General features: G+C 36.7%; 1 protein-coding gene across 21 annotated transcripts in view; it reads left to right on the top strand.

Annotated features, from left to right (window-relative positions):
* Positions 1 to 23,033, top strand: part of HTR1F (5-hydroxytryptamine receptor 1F) — a 160,153-nt gene extending 137,120 nt beyond the window's left edge. For all 21 annotated transcript variants that reach the window (XM_072806501.1, XM_072806498.1, XM_072806497.1 and 18 more), the window contains one exon: positions 17,195 to 23,033. In XM_072806501.1, coding sequence (XP_072662602.1) covers positions 17,242 to 18,342 — 1,101 coding nt within the window. In that variant the 5' untranslated portion in view covers positions 17,195 to 17,241 and the 3' untranslated portion in view covers positions 18,343 to 23,033. The remainder of the gene's footprint in view (positions 1 to 17,194) is intronic.
* The last annotated feature ends 2,007 nt before the right edge of the window (positions 23,034 to 25,040 follow it).

Genomic DNA, 25,040 nt, shown 5'->3' with positions numbered 1-25,040 from the left:
AACGTTACCACCACATTGTCTCCATGGGGTTGTACCAGTTTATGTAAGCAATGTATAAAAGAACATAATACTTTCCTCACTCTCAATCAACACAGAGTATTTTTCATTCATTATTCACTCAAATTTTTTTGACCATTATGAGCCAAATTTTGCACTAGGGCCAGGAGTTAAAGTTTCTGCTCTTACATAGCTTATATTCTAATGAGGAAAGGTGTAATAAACAAATAAATGACAATTAAGTTTATAGTTTAACTGTTCACTTTGCCTGAGAGCTTTAGTTCCCATGCTGCATAAGTACACCAGATTATGTTTGTTTTTAAAAAAATCAAATCTCTCAACCCAGACTTTCCATTTTTTTTACCTTTTGAAAAGCTTCTAAATTTTAAGTTTTTCATTAATAATCAAACCTCTTAAAGAAACACTTCATACTGACTTTCTCCAATTCTTCATCTTCTATTCATTCTTCAGTGCATTGCCTTCACCAATCCCTAGTGATTTTATAGATACACAGGGATTCAGCTAATAATAGATGAAATAAATTTCCAATCCAGATCTGCCTTCTAGATAATCCCATATCGGTTGTCTTATATGTTAGTCTCAGTGTGTTTGAAACTATTACTTTCACCGTGACCCTATCCTTTTCCCTCCCCACCAAACCTTTTCTTGTGTTTCCTCCATGTATACGATATCACCATCCAACTAGTTGCCCCTCATGGAACACAGGAATCATTCTAGCTGCTCCTTCTCCCTCAAACTTCACCACCCCCCAAATTAAGCTTTCAAACCCTATCATACACTAAAAAGGGTTTAAAACTGTTTTCTCTCCTCATCCCTTTGTTTCATTCCTTGGCTGGAGACTCATTGTCTTTCACCTAGCCTACTTAATAATCTCCTATCCTAGCCTCTACCCTTTACCTAATTCTGCTTCACATTCTCCAATGGCTCTGCATGGCCTTCAGCATTATGGTATATAAAACTCCAACTTCCTATCCAAGTTTTCAACCTAAACTGTTATATCCATTCAAACCATTCTCCTACCATACTTCTCCAGATATTGTATCTTTGCATATTGTTTCCTCTCTCAAAAGGCCTTCACAGCAACCTACTCCCCTCCACCAACTACTGACCCAGGAAACTCTTCAAGCCTTAGTTTAAATTTAAATTCCAGTGTAAGGTCTTTTCTGGTCTTCTCTGGCAGAATTGCTGCAACCTTCCATGAATGATCATGGCTTTTTTCTTACATATTTACCAATGCATGTATCACATAGTACATTTCAGGTTATAAGTACTGGCTTCATCCTCAGGCTTCATGTGGTGGCAAAGGCATTTTAAGAGACCTAAACTTAAATAATCATGGCTTAATGTTCGGTGGAAAAAATAAAAAATTCCCCTTCTTGGGAACTCCTACAAAATTACTAAGATTCACTTGTCTTTGGATGCATGCTTACTACCAAACTCATCAATGTTAGTTACAATCATTGCCAAGGAGTTACAATTTTTATTATCAGTCAAGTTCTCAACAGGAAATAGATGATAAACTCAAATTAGGAGTAATTCAAAAAGAAATGATATACAAATGGATGAATTATAAAGCTGTGATGTGGGTAGGGGAACCATACTATATACTGCTAGACACACTGTGTGTGCATCATGGCCAGGGAGGAACCTAGATGTCAGAGTCCCACGTGACCTGAATCCAGAAACAGTTCTCAATAACAATTTTCACCAATGCCACCTTGGCACACTGCACAGCTGTTGAGCAGCAGGCAGCTATTGCTCCTGTCTTGGTCACCACTTTCTGCTCAGCAGCCAGCCAGGGAAACTAGCTGCCATGTAGGAACCACAACCAGGCCCTGTAACCACCTCAGTGGGATCAATGGGCAACATCTTTGCAGAACTTGTGGTCTCAAGAAGGAGATATTTTTTAATAGCAGCAATATTGTTCATCATACTGAAACCTCCCTCAACCTCTACAGAACTAACAGCAATTATATTCAAAATTCTGCCTGAGATTTTTCCATAGTCGATATTTCTATTATCAATTCTCAGTAAATAAGAGGACAATTTTCAATAGTTGTCTTGATTGACTTGAGTTAATTTACTTATTTTAGAATGTATATTTTTAGATATAACACTTAATATAGTTTTTAATATTTTATTTGCCAACTGGTAGAGAACTTCAATATCAATATTTTTAATAATGAATATCCAATAAATATGGCTGTTAATGTCCCTACTATTATAAGAAAGAAAAGGTTTGGATACTTGGAAATTTTTTTTAAATGGCTACCATAATGCACTTATCTCATCATAGTGCAATGATCTGTATAACCTGATAGTGAGCTCTTTGAGAAAATGTTTAATGATATATTCATTTGTTTTAAATATTTATTTATTTAATTATTTATTTATTTTAGAGAGAGAAAGGGAGAGAAGCAACTCCCCCCACCCAAGCATGGAGCCCAACATGGGGCTCCATCTCATGACCCTGAGATCATGACCTGAGCTGAAATCAAGAGTTGGGTGCTTAACCAACTGAGCCACCCAGGCACCCCAAGATATTCGTCTTTATATCCAGAGTGCCAACTATAATGCTGAAACTAAATTAATTTTTGTCTTTTTTCCCCAACTACTGAGAAACAAGATAGTCCTTGATGGGATGGGCTGCATCTTTTATGCATATGTAACACATGTAGAACCTAACACACATTTCATTGCTTAATAAATTTTATCAACTGATGCTCAAAACATAGGAAACAAACCAGGAGGTTCAAGCATTGTGTTCTCCAATATTTTGTCATTCTGTTCAGATGACATTTCAAATGTGTTCTATGCTAAGTCACATCTAGGTAATATACACAAATCATCATTTAACCATGCCATATCCAAAATACCCAACAAACTCCTAATTTGTTTATAATGTTCTCCAGAATACATGACTTTATTAGTGTCAATTCCAAGTATATGCATTAAAATACTTCTAATCAGAGATAATAATAGCCACTTCTATTGTAGTAATCACATTAGGAGAAGAGTAGAAGTGTTTCAAGTTACTAAGAACTTGTAAGTCATATAAAGGGACACCTAAAAAAATAAAAAATAAAAAAATAAAAAAAATAAAAAATAAAGGGACACCTGAGTGGCTCAGTGGTTGAGCGTCTGCCTTTGGCTCAGGGTGTGATCCCAGAGTCCCAGAATCGAGCCCCGCATCAGGGTCTCTGCATGAAGCCTGCTTCTCCCTCTTCCTATGCCTCTGCCTTTCTCTTTGTATTTCTCATGAATAAATAAATAAATTCTTTTTTAAAAAGTCATATAAAAAGCTAGCCCAAAAATCTTGGAGAAGAGAAAAACTATTTGGTAGCAATTTCAGTATTCTTAGATGGAAGTTAAGTCAAAATATATGAAGAGAAGTTCTCCTTTCTTGTTATTCAGATATAGACAATTCTCATAATTATTTTCAGATTGAGTCTTAAGATGTTACTATCTTAACTCTGTGCTTCAATCTGTATCTTGGCATTTTAGGATAATTTACTGTGTAAAAGAAAGAAATATAAGACATAGCATTATGTAAAGCCAACTAAATAAAATGAAAATAGAAAGATACCCGTCTCATCTAACATTGTGACTACTTTATACCATATATTCACATAAGGCCAGTATATATTTAAGCTTAACATGTTTCAGTCAATTCCTGCCTATCTTATGCAAATTTAAAAGTTATGCTTTTCTTCATATTATGGTCAATACCCAGCAGACTGGAAGACCATATTGTGCTTAAGCAAAGCTCCAAGTCATGGCTCTATTCTATCTGTCTTGCGTTTCAGTGCTGAACATTCTATAATATTTTTTTCTATAATATTATTAATTGAAGATGACAAATCAATTACTCTCCACTGACAGCAATTAAGCACTACAATTAATCACTACACTATGTTACTAGATATACCGCTTTGTATATCAGCCCTAGCAAGCCAATGGTATCCAATCAGTGTCAGTATTAATCATTTGTTTTATTTATGATACTCAGTTAATCAAGGTAGCACTTACTATAAAGCTGTACTTTATAAAGTTTATAAAGCCTAAGTAAGGGAAGTCAAAAGAGAGAAAGTGAATTGAAGATGACAAGAGAAGAGAAATACTTCCAATTAAACATATTTACAAAAGAAAAATAGAATTAAGTGGAGAGGCATACATCCTAATCAAGTGAAATACCTTTCATCCCACCAGTTAAATTTGCTTAAAATATAAAATATAATTGATGGTTTTCAAGTGCTGGCTTAAAAAAATAAATAGTTAATTTTTTAAAAAGCAGAGGGAAAAAAAAAGAGATTGTAGTGCTTGAAATTGCTTAAACCTTTCCAGCTTGGTGTGGATAACTAGTTATTATGCATCAAAAAGACTGAAGTTGTCAAATCAAAAATCATCACTAAAATTAGAACTCTTTTAAAAAAATTTTTATATAACAACAACATAAGCAAAATTAGAACTCTTAACCTCACAATAGCTTTCACTGAGTTTTAACACATTCCAACCATGTGATTTTTTTTTTTTAGAAAATAATTTACTATGGCATTTTTATTCATGTTCAGGTAAACTTAGCCATTGTCTCCGCAAACTTTGAGAAAGACTTGTCCAATCTATTATTTTATTCTAGATTAGGAATACAAAATTAAGTATCTAAGTTAAGATATTTACCAGATAGCTAATAATTAATTTGAGAAAGAAATTTTTTAGGGGTGCCCAGGTGGTTCAGTTGGCTGGGGTGTGAGTTCTGATTTTGGCTCAGGTCATGGTCTCAAGGTCATGGGGTCAAGCCCCACACTGAGCTCCATGCTCAGTGGGGTGTCTGCTTAAGATCCTCTCTCTCCTTCACCCTCTGCCCTCCCCCATCCTATACACACTCTCTCTCTCTCTCAAAATAAATAAATGTTTTTTAAAAAGAAATTTTTAAAAATATTCTTCATATCTAGCATATAGTTAAAATTCAACTTTTCAGTAACCTTCCAGTAAAGGTACAGAATTTCTAGATTCTTTGTCTAGTTGCTGGTAATAAACACTTACATAAGACATTATTATATCCAGTGTCAATATGGAGTGAACTATTTGCCTTACTGAATACTCAAGATGAGGTAATGCTAGGCAAGGAGGAAAGAAAGATCATGAACATGTATTTCAAAATTTGATCTCTAGCTTGCTAACATATTGTTTTCCATTTTTAACTCAAATATTAAAAGAGTACATCATTTCTCAGTTATGGTAATTGCACATTGTTTCCTCCCACCACCACCTTCTTATTGTGGAATTAGAAAACTTGGCGGGATCCCTGGGTGGCGCAGCGGTTTAGCGCCTGCCTTTGGCCCGGGGCGCGATCCTGGAGACCCGGGATCGAATCCCACGTCGGGCTCCCGGTGCATGGAGCTTGCTTCTCCCTCTGCCTATGTCTCTTCCTCTCTCCTCTCTCTCTGTGTGACTATCATAAAAAAAAAAAAAAAAAACACTTGGCATTAGAAAACGGCATTAGACAATTACTATAGATACCATAAAAAGAAGACTGAGGTAAAAATAAAAATACTGTAATATTTTTTACCCTGTAGATGCATTTAATGCTTTCACTAATGCTAATGACAATACTGAAGGAAGAGGTTGCTAGCCCCTCTAAAGGACAAATATAAATATTGAGTTTATTAGGTGCCAGGACCTAATGGATTTATATTTAATCTTCAATAACACTTTAAAAGTTTTGACTCTAGGGACGCCTGGTGGCTCAGCAGTTGAGCGTCTGTCTTTGGCTCAGGGCATGATCCTGGAGTCTTATGATCGAGTCCCACATCGAGCTCCCTATAGGGAGCCTGCTTCTCCCCCTGCCTGTGTCTCTGCCTCTCTGTATGTGTCTCTCATAAATAAATAAATAAATCCTTAAAAAAGAAAAAAAACATTCTCAAGTAAGGAAATAAAGACTATTGGTCTAAAAATAAATAAATAAAAGGTTTGACTCTTATCATCTTCACTTCACCAAAGAAGGTGAGTGTTTGAAAGCTAAAATGACTTTTTGAGCTCATACCGGTGAGGAGACAAGCTTCAAATGAAGATTTATTTAACTCAAGCAGTGTGGCCTTTATTCACAATATATGATAGTCTCTTAATAAACTGAAGCCCCAGTATCAGGAATAAACACCAGTTCTTACTACCTTCACAACCCCACCCCTTCCATATTCTCCATCCTTCTTCTGCTCATACACATATACACATTCAGCTTCTTCTATGCTAGGTTTCAGCAACAAATAAAGGAAGTAGTATAACATATTGAGTTTGTGCAGTATTTTCTTCCTTTTCCATAACAGGTGCTTCTATAGATAGTTTCACAGTTCACTGAATGTACTGTAACCTTCCATAAGATTTTTCATTGTTGTGGGACACCTGGGTGGCTCAGTGGTTGAGCATCTGCCTTTGGCTCAGGGCATGATCCCAGGGTCCTGGAATCAAGTCCCACATCAGGACCCCTGCAGGGAGCCTGCTTTTCCCTCTGCCTGTGTCTCTGCCTCTCTCTGTGTGTCTCTCATGAATAAATAAATAAAATATTTTTAAAAATGGGTGGGGGGGGGGAATCCGTGTGTGGCTCAGCAGTTTGGTGCCTGCCTTTGGCCCAGGGCGCGATCCTGGAGTCCCGGGATCAAGTCTTGCGTTGGGCTCCTGGCATGGAGCCTGCTTCTCCCTCTGCCTGTGTCTCTGCCTCTCTCTCTCTCTCTGTCTCTCTCTCTCTCTCTGTCTCTCATGAATAAATAAATAAAATCTTTAAAAAAAAAAAAAGATCTTTCATTGTTGCAATTTGTTTTCCCAGCTTTAGCAGACTACCATGCAGGTATCTCTTGAAAACAATAAACAGAATCATTCATGCAATGAAATATGTGAATATGTAAATTTCATCTAACATCAGAATTGCTCTCTTCTTTCTAAACATTTTTAAGATTTAGTTAAAGCTGGTTAACTTTTCCATGGTTAAAACTGCTTTCAGGGGCACCTGGGTGGCTCAGTGGCTCAGGTCATGATCTTAGGATCCTGGGATTGAGTCCCGCATCCAGTTCCCCATTGGGAACCTGCTTCTTTCTCTGCCTGTGGCTCTGGGTCTCTCATGAATAAATAAATAAAATCTTTTTTAAAAACTGTTTTCATTAAAGGTCTTAATGAAAATATTGCTTCATATTTTCAGTACTCTGTTAAAGCTGCTTTGGTTATTAATTTCCAACAATCACTTAGCAGTGTATCCGCATGTATTATTCTGGGACTGGTCAGGAAACTGAGTCACTAAAATATAATAAAGTGTTTAATGAAGATATTGGAGTTATGTTGATGTTGAACACCAAGGGGGGAAAGATTAGGAAAGTTAAAATGTAATTCAATCCAATTGTTGCCTACAGCACCTTAACCTAAAGTCCCTAAGTAGATAGTTCTCAAAGACTTTCTTGGAAACTATTGTAGTTCTCAAAATATCTGAGAAAATTTCCAACAACTATTTATAAGAGTACACAGAAGCTGCTGTCAATGTTTGACCATGTATCTGGCTGCAACCACCTTCAGAGAGTCATTAACCAGCCTTCTCTTCTACTCACCAAACTTCGTGGGAATTCCTCTCACTATCAAACTCTAAAGCCAGATTTAGAGAAGGATATTCTGGGTAATGTAGTTCCCTACTTCTCCTTTACATTGAAGGTATTGGAAGTTCATAGGGATGCCAAAATGACAACCAACACTCAAGCACAGTCCATCTTTGTAAACTCAGATCAAAATACATGACATTGGCTTTGGAACAAGGCAATATACTGAAAAAACAGTGAGAAGACTATAAGTGAACAAATTTTACTGGGGCTGGAAGGAGGTGGTGAAAGCATCTTGGAAACTAGGAAAAGGGCAGCCCATGTTATGTAGTAACAAAATAATTTGTAAAAGTGTGGTCTCCAGTGACTTGAAAGATAAAATGTGCTTGATGAACTTATGGATCTAGGCAAAATGTTTAAAGTGCCAACTGACAGTTTTTTAGCTGTGTATAATAAGGTGTGGAAAGAAAAAAATAAACTGAAGTTTGCAAGTAAAATTTAGAAGAAATATATGAGTCAGGACTTGCCAAGATAGGAAAACAAAACATATTTCATATCATTGATCTGTCTAGACAGCAAAAGATTCTCGAAGTAAAAGTGGCCTCAGGACAAAGAATAGATCAAGGGTATGGTTGTAATATCATTTATTAAGACTTCAGAAAGCCTTGGGCAGCCCTGGTGGCTCAGCGGTTTAGCGCTGCCTTCAGCCCAGGTGTGATCCTGGAGCCCCGGGATCGAGTCCCACGTTGGGCTCCTGGCATGGAGCCTGCTTCTCCCTCTGCCTGTGTCTCTGCCTCTCTCTATGTCTATCATGAATAAATAAATAAATAAATCTTAAAAAAAAAAAAAAAAGATTTTTCAGGGCAGCCCAGGTGGCTCAGCGGTTTAGCGCTGCCTTCAGTCCAGGGCGTGATTCCGGAGACCCTGGATCAAGTTCCACAGGCTCCCTGCATGGAGCCTGCTTCTCCCTCCTCCCTCTGCCTGTGTCTCTGCCTCTCCCTCCCTCTGTGTGTGTGTGTGTGTGTGTGTGTGTGTGTGTGTGTGTGTGTCTCATGAATAAATCAATAAAATCTTAAAAAAAAAAAAATAAATAAAAGACTTCAGAAAGGCTTAAGGGAATACCTAGTAGAGCCCTCAGCTAGTGAAAGGGCTTCTGAGAATCTTAAGGATGTTGTCCCACAGTTCCAATATTCTAAGCAAACCAAAGAGAAGTCTACCTTGTAAAACTATGCATGTGGCATCTGGGGGCCTGTCATGACTTCCAATCAGATTCATAGGGAAACAAAGTTTCTAAAATGAAAAGATTTTCTATAGGCAGAAAATGGGCGGTGAAATTTACTTAACTGTAAATGCAAACTATTTCTCATAAAAATAAAAAAATAAAAAAAATAAAAAAAAAAAAAACAGGATCTCTCTGAGAGCAGAGTCAAGAGCCCAGAGAAAGGATTCAAGAGCCACAGAGAATTAGGGAACCAGATTAACAAGTAGAAGTGGATCTAATGAGGGTACATTTCTAACCCTCAGAACAGAGCACGTTGACAGCATTTGCCCAGATGGATTCAAATCAGTGTCTGCTATATGCCTCGCATTTCCTCATCTTTTTGAGAGAGAGAGATATGTATGTGTGTGTGTTTTAAGTTTATATAAACTTAAATCTGAACACATTCCAAAACTCTACATTTTTGTTCCCTCCCATGTGATATATTTTTGAAGTCACACTTTACATCTTTTTATTGTTTCCCTTAACTAATTATATTTTAGTTAATTTTACTAATTTTGTCTTTTAACCTTCACAATAACTTTGTTATTAATCCAGTACCTTTACTCTGTATTTACCATTTCCAGTAAGATTTTTACTCTCATGTACTTTCTTGCTGTTAATTAGTACTATTTATTTTCAGCTTAAAGAAGTTCCTTTAATATTTCTTATAAAAATGATCTAGTAGCAATGAACTCCTTTGGCTCTTACTTGTCTGGAAAACTCTTTATATCTCCTTCAATTCTAAATGGTAGTCTTGTGAGGTACAATATTCTTGGTTTTCCAACCAAGTCTTTTCCTTCTAGAACTTTGAATATGTCAGGCCAGTATTTTCTGACCTGCAAAGTTTCTTCTGAGAAACCTGCTGATGGTTTTATTGGGGTTCCCTTTTATGCAAACAATTTGTTTTTCTCTTGCTACTTTTAAGATTCTCTCTTTATATTCAACTTGCATCATTTTAACTCTAATGTGTCTTGATGTGGTTTATCTCTTTGGGTTCATCTTATTTGGAACTTTCTGGGCTTATGGAGCTAGATGTCAGTTTCCTGCCATAGGTTATGGAAGTTTTCAGCCACAATTTCTTCATATAAGTTTTCTGCCCATTTATTTCTCTCTCTTCTCCTTCTGGGACCCCTATAATGCAAATTATATTCCACTTGATGTTCCCATAGGTCACTTAGGTTATCTTCATCCTCATAAGTTGTTTGTTTTTGTTTTGCTGCTCTGTCTGGGTGAGTTCCATTGCTTTGTCTTCCAGCTCACTGATCTGTTCTTCTACTTCATCTAGTCTGCTGTGGACCCCTTTAGTTTATTTTTCAGTTCATTTATTGTATTCTTCAGATCTGGGACTTCTGTTTGATATTTTCTATCTTTGAATTTTTCATTGTGTACATCCATTTTTATCCCCAGTTCAGTGACCATTCTTATAACCATTACTTTGAATTCTTTACCAGGTAGATTACTTATCTTCTTATCACTATGGCCTTTTTCTGAGGTTTTGTCTTGTTCTTTCATTTGGAACATATTTCTTTGTTTCCTCATTTTGCCTGACTCTGTGTTTCTTCTATGTATTAGGTGAAACAGTTCTCTCCTTCTCGTTCTTTAAGGAGTGTCCTTGTATAGGTGATGATCCTTCTTATTCAACCTAGCTTTTGGTTGTCTCTCAAACCTTTGTGATTATTTAAACCACCTGATTTATTCTTGATGTGCCCTAGTTGTGGACAGTGTGCCAAGACCTGTCTGTGAGCCAAGGGGAGGAATCTCATTTAGCACCTAGTTTCAGGCTGATTGGAAGTTAGACCCTGAGGCAATAGCTTTTAAATTATGCAGATATATACAGTCATGTGGGACCTCAATCAAAATCCCTTCTAGCCTCTGGACCAGGGGATCTGGAGGTATCCTGTAAGTGATAGTCCCAAAAATTGGGGCTCCAGAGGAGTGTGAAGCTCCAGAGAGGTCTCATCAAGCACTGGAAGGCTATGGGGGAGGGGCAGTGCACAAGGATGATTTCTCCCTGCTTATGTTTTGGGAAACCCTCCTTAACTTCTAGTCGTATGGGAAACCTGAAGCCTGTCCCTTAGGCTGAAGTTCCAGGCTAAGAAAACTGATCTTTTTCACAGGAAGCCTTGAGTTGTATTTCAGTCTGCTGTCTATATAGTTCCCTGAGAGAGGTGGCCTGCCAAGAGCTGTCTTCTGATTGTTACATTATTGGGAGCTCAGGAATCCCAGCCCCCTCAATCATGAGGGCCTGGCAGTTAAAGGATCCCCTCTGTATGTACTGCATGTGCCTGCTGGCCTTAGCTAGGAAACCAGAGTGCAGAAGGTGGGGCACTCTTCCAGGTTTCAGAATAGCAGCAGAGAAATGTTTTGACTGCAGGCATGCACGGGCTTCAGGAATGCAGTGGGAAAGTGTCTTGTCTGTATGTGTGCTGACTTTAAGCTGGGAGCAGGAGAATGCTGTGACATTCTGCAGCATCTGTTGCTCACCAGCCCCAGTTAGTCGGGGGCTGGATGTTATAACCACCCAATGTTTTAACCCGGGAACTGGAGAACACTACAACCACTCATGCTCACCTGACCCCACCAGGGAACAGGGAAGTGCTGCAAACATCTGGGCTCTCCAACTTCTAGAAGGCAGCATGACAGCACTGCAACCACTCACCCTACTTGTCTTAGCAATATAGCAGAAGGATGCGATGTCTAAGCTCACCTACCTTCACAGGGTAGGTGAAATGTGCAAAGATGGTGAAATGTGCAAAAATGGTGTCCACCAGTGCCTCTGTATCCAGGGAGAGTTTCAACTACCTTAAGCCCCTCCAGAAGATGCTTTTAGATTAGCAAATGAATCTCCTTCACATATAGTCTAGGCACTTTTCAAATTGCTTTTCTCTTGCTGGGTCTCAGGACAAGTGAGACCACACCTGAGCCCACTCAAAGGGAAATCTCAGATTTCTACATCACTTTGGGTCCCTTAGATGTCTAAGTCAGAAGTTTAGAGGCTTATCTCTCCAGTACAGATCCTATGGGTTAGGTACCTAATGTGGAGCACCAACACATTTCTCCTCCAGAGGAAGAACCAGACTGGTGAGATCCCCACCCTTTTGTGTATCACCACACCAGGGATGGCTTTTTGGTGAAACAGTATCTCTGCCTCTTCTACTTGTCTGGATGTGGTCTTTTTTAATTCTTTGGTTTTTTTAAAGATTTTATTTATTTATTCATAGAGATGCAGAGAGAGAGAGAGAGAGAGAGAGAGGCAGAGACACAGGCAGAGGGAGAAGCAGACTTCATGCAGGGAGCCTGACTTAGGACTCAATCCAGGGTCTCCAGGATCACGCCCTGGGCGCCGCTGCGCCACTGGGGCTGCCCTTTTTTAATTCTTTGTTGTGGAGAAGCAGTTTTTCTAATTTTCAGATCTTTTTCAGAGGGAAATGATCCATATATAGCTGTAAATTTGGTGTGTCCATGGGAGGAGGTAAATTCAGTCTTTCTATGCTGCCATTTTGCAGAAGTTCACACCCTGTGTTTATACACCTCTGCTTTCCCCTGTACCTTAAAAGGCTTTCACTGGTATCATTAATCACATGGTATGATTAATTCTCCCTCATTTGTTTTTCTAGGACACTATATACACCTCTATTATGCCCTTATTGTATTGTTTTGTTGTATTACAATTATATGTTTGGCTGTTTCATTATTGTGTTAGATTCTTAAGAACAATGTGTTGGGCACCTGGGTGGCTGAGTCAGTTAAGTGTCTGCCTTTGGGGATGCCTGGGTGGCTCAGCAGTTAAGCACCTGCCTTCAGCTCAGGGTGTGATCCTGAAGTCCTGAGATCGAGTCCCACATCCACTCCCTAAGAGGAGCCTGCTTCTCCCTCTGTCTATGTCTCTGCCTCTGTGTGTGTGTGTGTCTCATGAATAAATAAATAAAATCTTAAGAAAAAAAAAAAAAGAGTGTCTGCCTTCGGCTCAGGGCACATAAGGCTCCCTGCTCAGCGGGGAGCCTGCTTCTCCCTCTGCCACTCCCTCCCCCTCAGCCCCACTTGTGTTCTCACTGTGTTAAGTAAATACATAAAGTCTTAAAAAAAAAAAAAAGGACAACGTGTTGTTTGCTGTTTTGTTTTGTTCAGGGATATGTTTGTTTCTTGCCATATTTTATACCTAACAGATTAATCAGCACATAAATAGAACTCAGTAAATATCTCTTAAAGAAATATAATGAGAACACAAAGTATCTAAATTAGAAAGGCAGTAAAAAAAATTTTTGAAAACACTATGAATACATTTCTATTGCAATTTACATATTTAGACATAGTCACTATCCTAAACATCCTTATCAAGAAATAAGAGGTTCATTGTACTGGATATTTGCCTGCATTTGAAGATGGTTGTTACTCTATAACAAAATCTTTACTTTACAAAAAAAAAGTAGTTACTTTGTAGATCTCATTACTAGAACAGAGTTTTTAAGTAAAATAATAAATTTTTCACTGACAGGAAAATGGTGATTAAGGGAATGGGTTTGTCCTAACAATTATTTATGTTGTCATCATAGAGAAATTTGTTAAACTTTGGTACCTCAGTTTCCTTATATATGAAATGAGAAATAATAATTGCTCCTAACTTGTGGCACCTGGGTGGCGCAGTCAGTTGAGCCTTGGATTCTTGGTTTTGACTTAGGTCTGATCTCAGGATCGTGAGACCTAGCCCCACATTTAAGATGTAAAAAAATAGGAATCTGATTGGAGGTCATGTATGAATTAATGAAGGTATATGGCTTACTGAAATTTTAATTATAAGTGGCAAGGAAAATAAAACAAAAAGAAAAAGAAACCCAATTGTGATTGTTTACATTTGTTTTCCCTTTTTTGTTGTTGTTGTTTTTGACAAAAACAACTATCAGAAGATTAGTTTTCTAAATTTAATAATGGGAAGATTTCTTAGAAACCACAATAAATTTTATATAATACATTTTTATTTTTTCTTTAGCATTAACTACCATTTTATTGAGCTTAATTTAGATGCTATGATATGATTCTTAGAGGATTCAGCTGAATTATTAAATAATCCACCTGCTAATTTTAAGTTGGTTTATTTACCAATAGAATTCATTTTTATTATGAAACCACATATAACTATTTCCAAACAGTTTCTCTTTTTCAATATTCTATTCAAAATGTTATTTCAGAATTATTTCTGGAAAGACTTTTATGTCAAAACTCTTTATCAGGCAAATTAAAGTGGAAAGTTATTTTTGCTTATAATATGGAAAATGTCATCACTTTTAAATCAACTCCTATAATACTAAATAAACACAAGATAAATTCCCTTGGTACTAAATAATAAACTAATTAATTAAACAGTAAATAAACACTGTTGGAAAGAATTAACTGATCAGGAAAATATTTAGTTTTTAATTGACTACTTGGTACAAGTTTTATGATGAGAGAATGGCAGCGGGGCAGGGGAGAATTAGACGGAAGGTAGAAACTAATTAATCTACCATGTTTCTAATATGTCTAACTGGCTTGGAGTAAACATTTCATCTGTAACCATTGACTGCCTAAATGTATTTCAAGATAAAATAGCTAAAGACTATGAGATCCATTGATATAGCAAGGATTTTCATAACAATCCCAATGGTACAGCTAACCATACCATTATGCCTCAGGCCCTATGACCCAGTATGGGTTTAGGAAATATGGTCATATGACCTAACTCATATAGCAGAAATTTCAGAACTACTCTCAATTGAGAGGAACTCATAGATGGAATAGCAGTAAAAGAATTAGACAAACAGTGAGTAACAGCCATGTTGGGTTCTCCCAAAAAACCTCACTCCCTGGACCAACAGCAGCAGCAACACCAACACCTGGGACCTTGTTAGAAATGCAAGTTTGAGGGGTGCCTGGTGGTTCAGTGGTTGAGCATCTGCCTTTGCCTAGGTCATGATCCTGGGGTCTCATCAGGCTCTCTGAGGCAAGCCTGCTTCTCCCTCTGCCTATATCTCTACCTCTCTCTCTGTGTGTGTCTCTCATGAATAAATAAAATTAAAAAAAAAAAAAGAAATGCAAGTTTGAGGTCCCAGTTTTACTGAATAGCTAGCTCCAAAGAAGGGGAGAGGCAGTAATCTGTGTTTTTTCACAGTCTTCTTGATGGTACTGAGGAAAACAAAAGCAGAGAACCATGGGTTTAGAATTTCTAAGGAAACTTTAGCTTCCACTCTTTGGAGCTTAGTTGCCCTTCACAAACAGGTAAGTGTTGATACAAATAATGTAGATATATAATGCCTTCTCAATTACACACAGGACAATGACTCATTTTCTGAGTAGTAGGTGTTCACATTTCTTGTGCCACTCAATTTGCTTAGGAGCAAGCCATCAGCATCTGCCTTCAATGAATATTGGAAAATAAAAATTAAATTTAGTACTGATAACCAAACACAGGTAGAATACTAGATATGCTGTACCTCAAGGCTTTATTGTACACACACACACACACTTCATAGGAAGCGATATAATAATGTCAAGTATTTTAAAGTATTGTTTTATGGTTTTTAAAGTATTGTTCCAACAAATGAAACATAATCACTTTAAAGTAAAAATAGGGATCCCTGGGTGGCGCAGCGGTTTGGCGCCTGCCTTTGCCCCAGGGAGTGATCCTGGAGACCCGGAATCGAGTCCCACATCGGGCTCCCGGTGCATGGAGCCTGCTTCTCCCTCTGCCTGTGTCTCTGCCTCTCTCTCTCTCTCTGTATCTGTCATAAATAAATAAAATATTTTAAAAAAATAAAAATAAAAAAAAAATAAAAATAATTTAAGTAATATGGAAGTACAATAATAGTTATAACTAAGAATAAAGTTTCAGATTTCTGTCTTCTCTATCTTTTCTTAAGAAATACTTAGCTGCTGGGCAGCCCAGGTAGCTCAGCGGTTTAGCGCTGCCTTCAGCCAAGGGCGTGATCCTGGAGACCCGGGATCGAGTTCCGCATCAGGCTCCCTGCGTGGAATGGAGCCTGGTTCTCCCTCTGCCTGTGTCTCTGCCTCTCTCTCTCTCTCTCTGTCTCATGAATAAAAAAATTAAATCTTAAAAAAAAAAAAGAAATACTTAGCTGCTAAAGAATTATTTAAAAAGAGGGATGCCTGGGGTGGCTCAGCAGTTGGGTGCTTGCCTTTGGCTCAAATCGTGATCCCGGGATCCGGGAGGGATCAGGTCTCACACTGAGCTCCCTGCATGGAGCCTGCTTCTCCCTCTATGTCTCTGCCTCTCTCTCAATCTGCGTCTCTCATGAATGAATAAATAAATTAAAAAAAGAAAGAAAGAAAGAAAGAAAGAAAGAAAGAAAGAAAGAAAGAAAGACTGATGTAAAACAACACAAACTTTAAAATACTATCTTATAAAAAAAGATTAATCCTATTTCATTACGCTCCAATTGCTCTTGTTTGACTTATAATTAAGCAATAGCATGGACGGAAGCAAAAATTATAAGACATGTTTGCGTGTCCTCTTTCAGAAGTAGTTATATGGTCTAAGCTCACAATGGTGACTTGTAAAGAAAATAATTTCCATTTCAGAGTGGGTGCCATTGTAAGCTCTCCAAGCTGGCAAGTTCACCCTGTTAAGTGAGTTACTTGGTCATATATGTCACTGTATTAGTGAGCAGTGTTTCATGGCTATTTGACTCCAACTAACTTTATTTCATCTTTTTAAACCAAATGAACTACTTATATTCACAAAGACTTCTAAACACTTTGACATTTTTCTAATTTCATAAAATGATCATAGAACGCTAGGGATATACCAAAGATATTTTTAATTATTTCCCCTTTACAAAAATTCCTTTAGTCTCCATGAGCCCAATGATAATGTCTGCAACACAACTGAATTAAGTACAGAACTGTTTATGATTTTTGAATACTGCCTTTACTATGATATTTTCTTATATTATATTACATAATGCATACATATATACTAATGGTATGTGCTATTAAACTTTTTCTGAAGAGATAAGGGAAAACATAGCTAGGATTAATACAGCTTTTAAATGCAATTCTGTGATGGTAAAAATTTTACTGAATAATAGGTTAAGTTTTCTCATAAAAATTGTTTAATTTGAGCTGTATTTGAAGAAATGTTTTGAAAGTTACTGTTTGTTACTGTTCTCATTGGAATTTTTTAATCAAATGAAAAGAAAAGAAAATCTATAATCTTAACTCCCATTTCTTTTAATCCATAGAATATTCTAGGAAAATATATACATATACTTTTTAAACATTTATTCTGAAAGGGAGAGAAAAAATTTTGAACACTTCTCTGAATTGATTTTCTCTTCCTTTGTTACAGGTATCCATTTTTTCAGCTATATTAATCTTTTAATAAAAACCCCAAAAATGGATTTCTTAAACTCATCTGATCAAAACTTGACCTCAGAAGAACTGTTAAACAGAATGCCATCCAAAATTCTGGTGTCCCTCACTCTCTCTGGGCTTGCATTGATGACAACGACCATCAACTCCCTTGTGATTGCTGCAATTATTGTGACCCGGAAGCTGCACCACCCAGCCAACTATTTAATTTGCTCCCTCGCAGTCACAGATTTTCTTGTAGCTGTCCTGGTGATGCCTTTCAGCATTGTGTACATTGCCAGAGAAAGCTGGATTATGGGACAGGTGGCCTGTGACATTTGGCTGAGTGTTGACATTACATGCTGCACGTGTTCCATCTTACATCTCTCTGCTATAGCTTTGGATCGGTATCGGGCGATCACAGATGCTGTGAAGTACTCCAGGAAAAGGACTCCCAAGCATGCTGGCATTATGATTATAATTGTTTGGATTATATCTATTTTTATTTCTATGCCTCCTTTATTCTGGAGGCACCAAGGAACTAGCCGAGATGATGAGTGCATCATAAAACATGACCACATTGTTTCCACTATTTACTCAACATTTGGAGCTTTCTACATCCCATTAACATTGATTTTGATCCTCTACTACAAAATATATAAAGCAGCAAAAACATTATACCACAAGAGACAAGCAAGCAGGATTGCCAAGGAGGAGGTGAATGGCCAAGTCCTTTTCGGGAGTGGTGAGAAAAGCACTAGACTAGTCTCCACACCCTACCTGCTAGAAAAATCTTTATCTGATCCATCAACAGACTTTGATAAAATTCATAGCACAGTGAAAAACCTGAGGTCTGAATTCAAGCATGAGAAATCTTGGAGAAGACAAAAGATCTTAGGCACAAGAGAACACAAAGCAGCCACTACCTTGGGATTAATCTTGGGTGCATTTGTAATATGTTGGCTTCCATTCTTTGTAAAAGAATTGGTTGTTAATATCTGTGAAAAGTGTAAAATTTCTGAAGAAATGTCCAATTTTTTGACATGGCTTGGATATCTCAATTCTCTTATAAATCCACTGATTTATACAATCTTTAATGAAGACTTCAAGAAAGCATTCCAAAAACTTGTACGATGCCGATGTTAAAGAAGTTTATCATTAAAAGGTTGGGATTTCTTGAGAGGAATACCTAAATGAATGCTGAGTGATAAAACATTTCACCTTTTAGAAGGAAATACAAACTGCTAAAATTATAAGAATATAATTCATACTTTAATAGCAACATGAATATAAACTTATTGAGTAAAACATGTTTCTTTTGACCATTATTCTAGAGTACTCAAATGAGAAGATAACTTCTCTCAAATGAGAAGATAACAATATTTCGCCTATGCAATGTCCCTAAAAGGCTAACTAGAAGTATATAATTATTAGTAGTAGCAGTAGTGATTTTCCAGGTTTATGGCTTATAATAATTACAGAAGAGTGTTAATTAATAACACCTATAATTTCTATATCATCCTATGGTTTCATTATACAATTCTATTATTCTGTAGAGAAGATGATTCACCACAAAGCAAACATTTCTCTACCTAACTACTTCTGTCCCCTCTTCATATTATCCTGGGAAAGAAAGGAGGTGGAAAGGAGCAAACAAGAATTTCTGTGGCGCCTGGCCAGCTCAGTCAGGAGAGCAGAAGACAGTGTGATTTGTGATCTCAGAGTTGTGAGTTTGAGCCCCATGTTGGGTGTAGTGATTACTTAAAAATAAAAATTCAAAACAACTAAACAAAAACAAGGACTCCTAATATGACTGGAGGGAATGTCAAAGTCAGAGATTGATATTGTCTTTGTATTTAGATAGTAAAGAGTAATCATAAAATGAGTTAGGCACTGCAAAATAATTCTGAATACAGAACTTGTGCACATTTAACATATTCTTTGTTCAAAATGAATTCCTAGAATGATATTTTCTTAACCATGTATTACCAACATTTGAAATCAAAACATCACCCTAGTAACAGTAACTCAAGAGGATTCCAGAGGAGATGTTCTAATTGCCCCATGTTTACGTAGGAATCAAATTTAAGGCACTAAGTACCCTAGGTTACTCACCATATTATATTCCTAATATCTTTTTTTAAATGTAAAAGAGATTTCATTTCTGTTAATGTTACAAAGCTCAGTTGCTGGGCAGCCCTGGTGGCTCAGCGGTTTAGTGCTGCCTTCAGTCCAGGGCCTGATCCTAGAAACCAGGGATAGAGTCCGGCGTCAGGCTCCCTGCAGGGAGCCTGCTTCTCTCCCTCTGCCTGTGTCTCTGCCTCTCTCTCTCTCTCTCTCTCTGTCATGAATAAATAAATAAAATCTTTAAAAAATAATAATAATAATAAATAAAATGTCAGTGATATTTTACACTTCAGAAGTTTCATACCTTCAGTTTAAACATATATCCCTTTTACTAGAGTGAATGTTATAGGAATTCTTAGAACTTTCCTCTGACTTTCAAAACATCTCTAGTTTTTCAATTGATAGAAATCAACAGCAAAGATTCATATTATGCTAATTATAAATATATGTTTTGTATATCTCCCGATCTCTTCACTAGTTCAGTAAGCCAAAACAGTTCATAAGTTTCCCTATTTATTATCTTACTTATAGAAGAATTAAAAAATAAAATAACCATGTTTCTGAGATTTCATTTCATTTGAACCAGCAAGTTGATAGATTGCCTTTTGGAAGGCATAACATCAGCCAAGATCATTTCAAAAACAATACACTCCTTTTTTAAGCTACACTTTTGTATTTTTTTTATTTTATTTAAATTCAAGTAATTAACATATAATGTATTATTGGTTCCAGAGGTAGAGTTCCATGACTCATCAGTCTTATATAACACTGAGTGATCATTATATCACGTGCTTCCTTAATGTCCATCACCCAGTTACTCCATCCTCCCACTCCCCTTCCAACAACTCTCAGTTTGTTTCTTATACTTAAGAGTTTCTTATGATTTGTCTATGTGTATTTTAAATAGTCTTTCCTTGTCAGGTACTTAAGAATACATTACATTAATTTTTTTTATGTATCTATGACACATTACTTCAACCTAACAAATATTTACAGAGTTCTCATTCTGTATAAGGCATTGCGATATACTATATGGAAGGTACAGAAAATAATGAAATAGTCTCTCACCCTTAACACATTTACAATTTAAAAGGTGAAACACAACAGGGAGCCTGGCTGCCTCAGTCAGTAGAGCATGCAACTCTTGATCTTAGGGTCATGCATTCGAACCCCACACTGGGCATAGAGCTTACTTAAAAAAATAAAAAGATGAAACAAAGAGACAAATGAACACTATAATAGAAAAAAAAAACAAAGATCTGGATTGGAAGTTGTTTGCATAATCATGATGATTGAAAGGAAAAGTTAATCATATCTCATTGAGAAAAATCAACAAAATTTCATAAAGAATGTATCTAAAATAGATAATAAATAGCGTTTGAGTAAGAGAAGTGGAAAAGCATCATCAGGAGTGAATCCTGCCAGTATTTCATGAGTCTTGTTCATGAAATAGCATGGCAGCTATTTAGGACAAAAGAAGAAATCAAAAGAGAAATTGGCCATTATTGTGGCTGACTTTGAATGTCAGAAAAAGAAGTTTATAGTCAATTTGGTTGTCTGTCAATGAGTGGTTATCGGTGCTTTTTATTTTTTTTTTTTTGGTGCTTTTTAATAAATAGAAATATCACAGGTGTAGATTAATTCTTTTAAAAGTATGTATACTTGAATTGATTTGAGCAGAGAGGGTACCAGTGATTATGACTTCTTGTTAGTAAGCAAACCAGTAATTGAAGCAAGGGGTGAAGTTCTGAACTTAATCCTGGCAGTGGGAATGTAAAGAAAAACAGAAGAGACAGAAGGAAACAGAATCTACAGGATATAGCAAATTTTTTTCTTGACCTTTCTCACTTAAATTTGATCCTGTGACTTATTTATTCAAAGACCTGGTAAAGAAGAAATAATCTGTTGAATTAATATATTTACACCCACCTCAGAAACATATTTAGTTTATACTGGGAGACACAGCCTATTAATCCAAAGGAGTACATGTCCAGCAGAGTAAGGCTCACCCAAATATACATACCACCCTCTACTCTGAGCTGGACTAAAGCTCAAATCCAGGGAAATAATGCTATCAAGTGATAGGGAAGTTAAATCTTCCCTCAGAGCTCAGGGAGTATCAAGTTTATTATTTCTGTGTGTATGAAATCATCTTTAATCCAAAAGAGCCATAACACATTATAGTACTTATCACTTCATCTTTGCATCTCCCCCCATGCTGAAGGTACAGATCATGCTATCCCTCATGAACAAATGTAAGTGATTTCTCTTTGATCTTTACATGGTAGGTAATATCAGGGCTAATAACCTGCCATTTTCTCATTAAAAAGAAAAATGAAGACCCCAAATGGCATCACTTAGGCCAAGTCACCTAACTGAGGTGTAATACCTAATCTAATTGCAGGTTCAACCTTAATCAGAAATGTTAAATATTAACTCTTCAATCAGGAATTTTCTGATAAGCACCAATGAGGTAATCTGTCACCTGGGCCCTCTATGACCCCTAAAGGAATATAAAGTCATCTGCACGGTAAGGCCCCTTCTCTTCCCCTAAAGTAAAGTGACCTAGCCTGCTACAATCCTTTTCTTTTACTAATAACTTCCTTTCCCCACTTTTCTTCCTATGAAAAACTTCCATTTTGTACAATTCCTCAGAGCTCCCAATTCATGAATCACTTAATAAAGCCAATGTGATCTTCAAATTTACTCAGTTGAATTTTTGTTTTTTAACAGTACTTTCTTTGAAATTTATGAAGAACAGATGACACATAACATGATGTACTTCCCTGAATGTATAGAATTTATTCTCTGTGAAAATTTCTCAAGTAATTGAAAGCTAAAGATTTTCACAGAAAAAGAATATTTTTCACATCTATAACAAATATAACAATATAATAATGCATATATTTAACTGATAAGGTAGAGAAAGAAAATATAAATATGATAGAAAGTGGCTTACCATATTAGATAATATGGTAAAATTCCTGCTACAATTTCAAACATACCAGCACTAGAGACATAAGTGGAGGTGCTATTGCTGTTCTGCTTTTTCTAAATATTTTCAAATAAAGGACATATATAAAAGGCAAGGACAAAACATCAAAGGAAGATAGGAAGTCAAACTACTAGATACTAAATTCAGTTCAGTACATCACTATGTACAAATCATGTTTGAAAACCCACTCCTGCTTATGAAGCACCATCTTCACTTTACTCATATAGGAATATGGATGGCATGGCCTACCTTAATAGTATCTTGCTGTTTTGTTTCACAATAGGTACACAGGATCAAATTTAAAGTACAATCAGTTTATCCAAGCACTGGCAGTTGATGGGTCAATCTTTAATGTAGGACCTATTTCCATTTTGTATCTCTAAAACCGAATTTCCTTGCCCTTTTCTGATGAAACTAACTTTCCTGCCCACCCCGATTCCTGTGCTTCATGGTGTGCATGTTACCTGCTTACAGTTATGTCAGTTCCCTTAGTAGAGCATAATCTTCATATTCTTTAGCTCAATCCTAAACTTGTCCTTCTGTATACAAGAGTTGTGTGTCAGAAAAACAAAAAAATGGAGAATTAATTGGAAGCCAATTCCTGGAAAATGTCTTGCTCTACCAAATATTGATGTGAAATGTAGGGGTTCAAGAGTGAATGATCAAGAAAGAATTCTTGAAAAAAAAAAAAGAAAGAAAGAAAGAATTCTTGAGATGTCTTTGGTGCATAAAAGGTGGTTTTGTAAAAGCATGAGGATGGGACCCATGAGCAGAAAGAGCTGCACTGGGGTTGTGAGGGGCCGCTGATTATATAATCAGTTTCAAGTTGGGAAGGGGTTAGGGATAGTGTACGTTTCAAGTGTAAGGAATTTGGAAGAAATTTCCAGGACTCTGAGGGGCTAGCTATTATTAGGATAAGGTCTTTTACTAGTGTCTAGTAAAACCTTAGTCATGAGACCCTTCAGATGTGTATCAGTGGGCCATACGTTTGGAGAATGATTGCTAACAAATATCTTGGAGGATGTAGAGATAAAGGAAGTTTTCAAAGGGATTTTTATATGTTAAATAAGATTTACATGATCCTGGAGGTCAGGCTAATGCCAAGCTAAGGCTGCCTTTTGCCTCTAGGAAAGTATTAACATTGAGGCAGCTGAGTTCCTAGAGGAAGGTCACTCTTCCTGTCTCGACTACTTGTCAATGAGCTGTTAAGTTGTAAGGAAATTTAATTTTTTTCTATATTTTATTTCTTTTGCCTTTATTCTCCACTTCAAAAATGAAAGCAGAGGTGCTCATATGCTTCTTGCTGACATGTTTTCCTCTACATCAAGGAATGAACGGTTTCCTCACAAATTTAAACAAGAGCTTTTTTGACTTACAGTCAGAGAATCAGATTTGCTGTATTGCGGTAGCAAGGACTGAAGGATTTTTCCTTGTTATACTCTAAAGTCCTTCAAAAATAATCATGTTCAATTCAGAATGTGTCCACATTCTTTTGTTTCAGAAAATTTGTGTCTAATATCCTCCAATAACTCAAATGATTACATTCAGGTCTTTATTCATCAGAAAATATTTCTAAAGGCAAGTTAGTATTTCTGTCACGAATAAAGTGAATATTTTCTTACGACACCGTGGTAATTTTTCTTAGTCTTATGAATCAAAATGCTTTCTCCATTATTTAAAATGAAGTCATTGTTGAGAGAAATATTTTCCAATATTATAAGAAAAGTGTGGTTATTGATATAGAATGTCTTCTTAAAAAAAAAAAAAAAAGAATGTCTTCTCTGTATAAAACATGGCAGTAGTACTTGAAACCCACCTGGGAAGGATAACAATTTTTCAGAATTTATACTGTTTAGGCCAGAAATCATAAAAATTCTGAGGAAAAAAATGCTGCATATTATCTTCATCAATAATAACAACAATGTCTTGTCCAAGCAGCCTTTCAGTAAAGCTGGCATTTAGTCACAAGTCTGATTTCTGCCTTGGAGAGTTTCCATCTCTGCAAGGGCAGCTAAAGGACCTTATTGCTTTATGTCTACACAGCAAAGCTTGCTATGTCTTTCTTCCTATGCTCACCAATATCTTTTTCATTATGTTCTATTAATAGTCCTCATTTATATGTAATTAATATTCACTCTTAAAAAGTTACTTATTATATCACCATACTTTTATATTAAATCATTAATTATTATAATCTATTATATTGCTGGGTCTGCTGCCTTGGGATTTCCTCTACCCCAACCCATTTAATAAAGAAAAATTTTACTCATCCCCACACCCCTCCACAAACATACATATCAACAATTTCCTCCTTGTGTAGGTTGTCTTGGCTAGGACTCAAGTGGATCTGTGACCCTATTAGAAAGAGAAAGAGAGAGAGAGAAAGAGTGTGTGTGTGTGTGTGTGTGTGTGTGTGTGTGAGAAGGAGACTCTGCAGATGTTAAGAAGTACTAAACTGAAAAAAAATGTTCTCCTTAGCACAGCACATGTTGAACTTGAAGATGGAGGAGGAAGAGGAGGAAAGGGAGATTTTTTTAACAGAAAGGCAGAAGAGGGGATCCCTGGGTGGCGCAGCGGTTCGGCACCTGCCTTTGGCCCAGGGCACGATCCTGGAGACTCGGGATCGAATCCCACGTCGGGCTCCCGGTGCATGGAGCCTGCTTCTCCCTCTGCCTATGTCTCTGCCTCTCTATCTCTCTGTGTGACTATCATGAATAAATAA

The sequence above is a fragment of the Canis lupus genome, chromosome 30 (assembly GCF_048164855.1).
Source record: "Canis lupus baileyi chromosome 30, mCanLup2.hap1, whole genome shotgun sequence".
Classification (NCBI taxonomy): domain Eukaryota; kingdom Metazoa; phylum Chordata; class Mammalia; order Carnivora; family Canidae; genus Canis; species Canis lupus.
The sequence above is the reverse complement of the archived record's forward strand: the minus strand, read 5'-3'. Positions and strand labels throughout refer to the sequence as shown.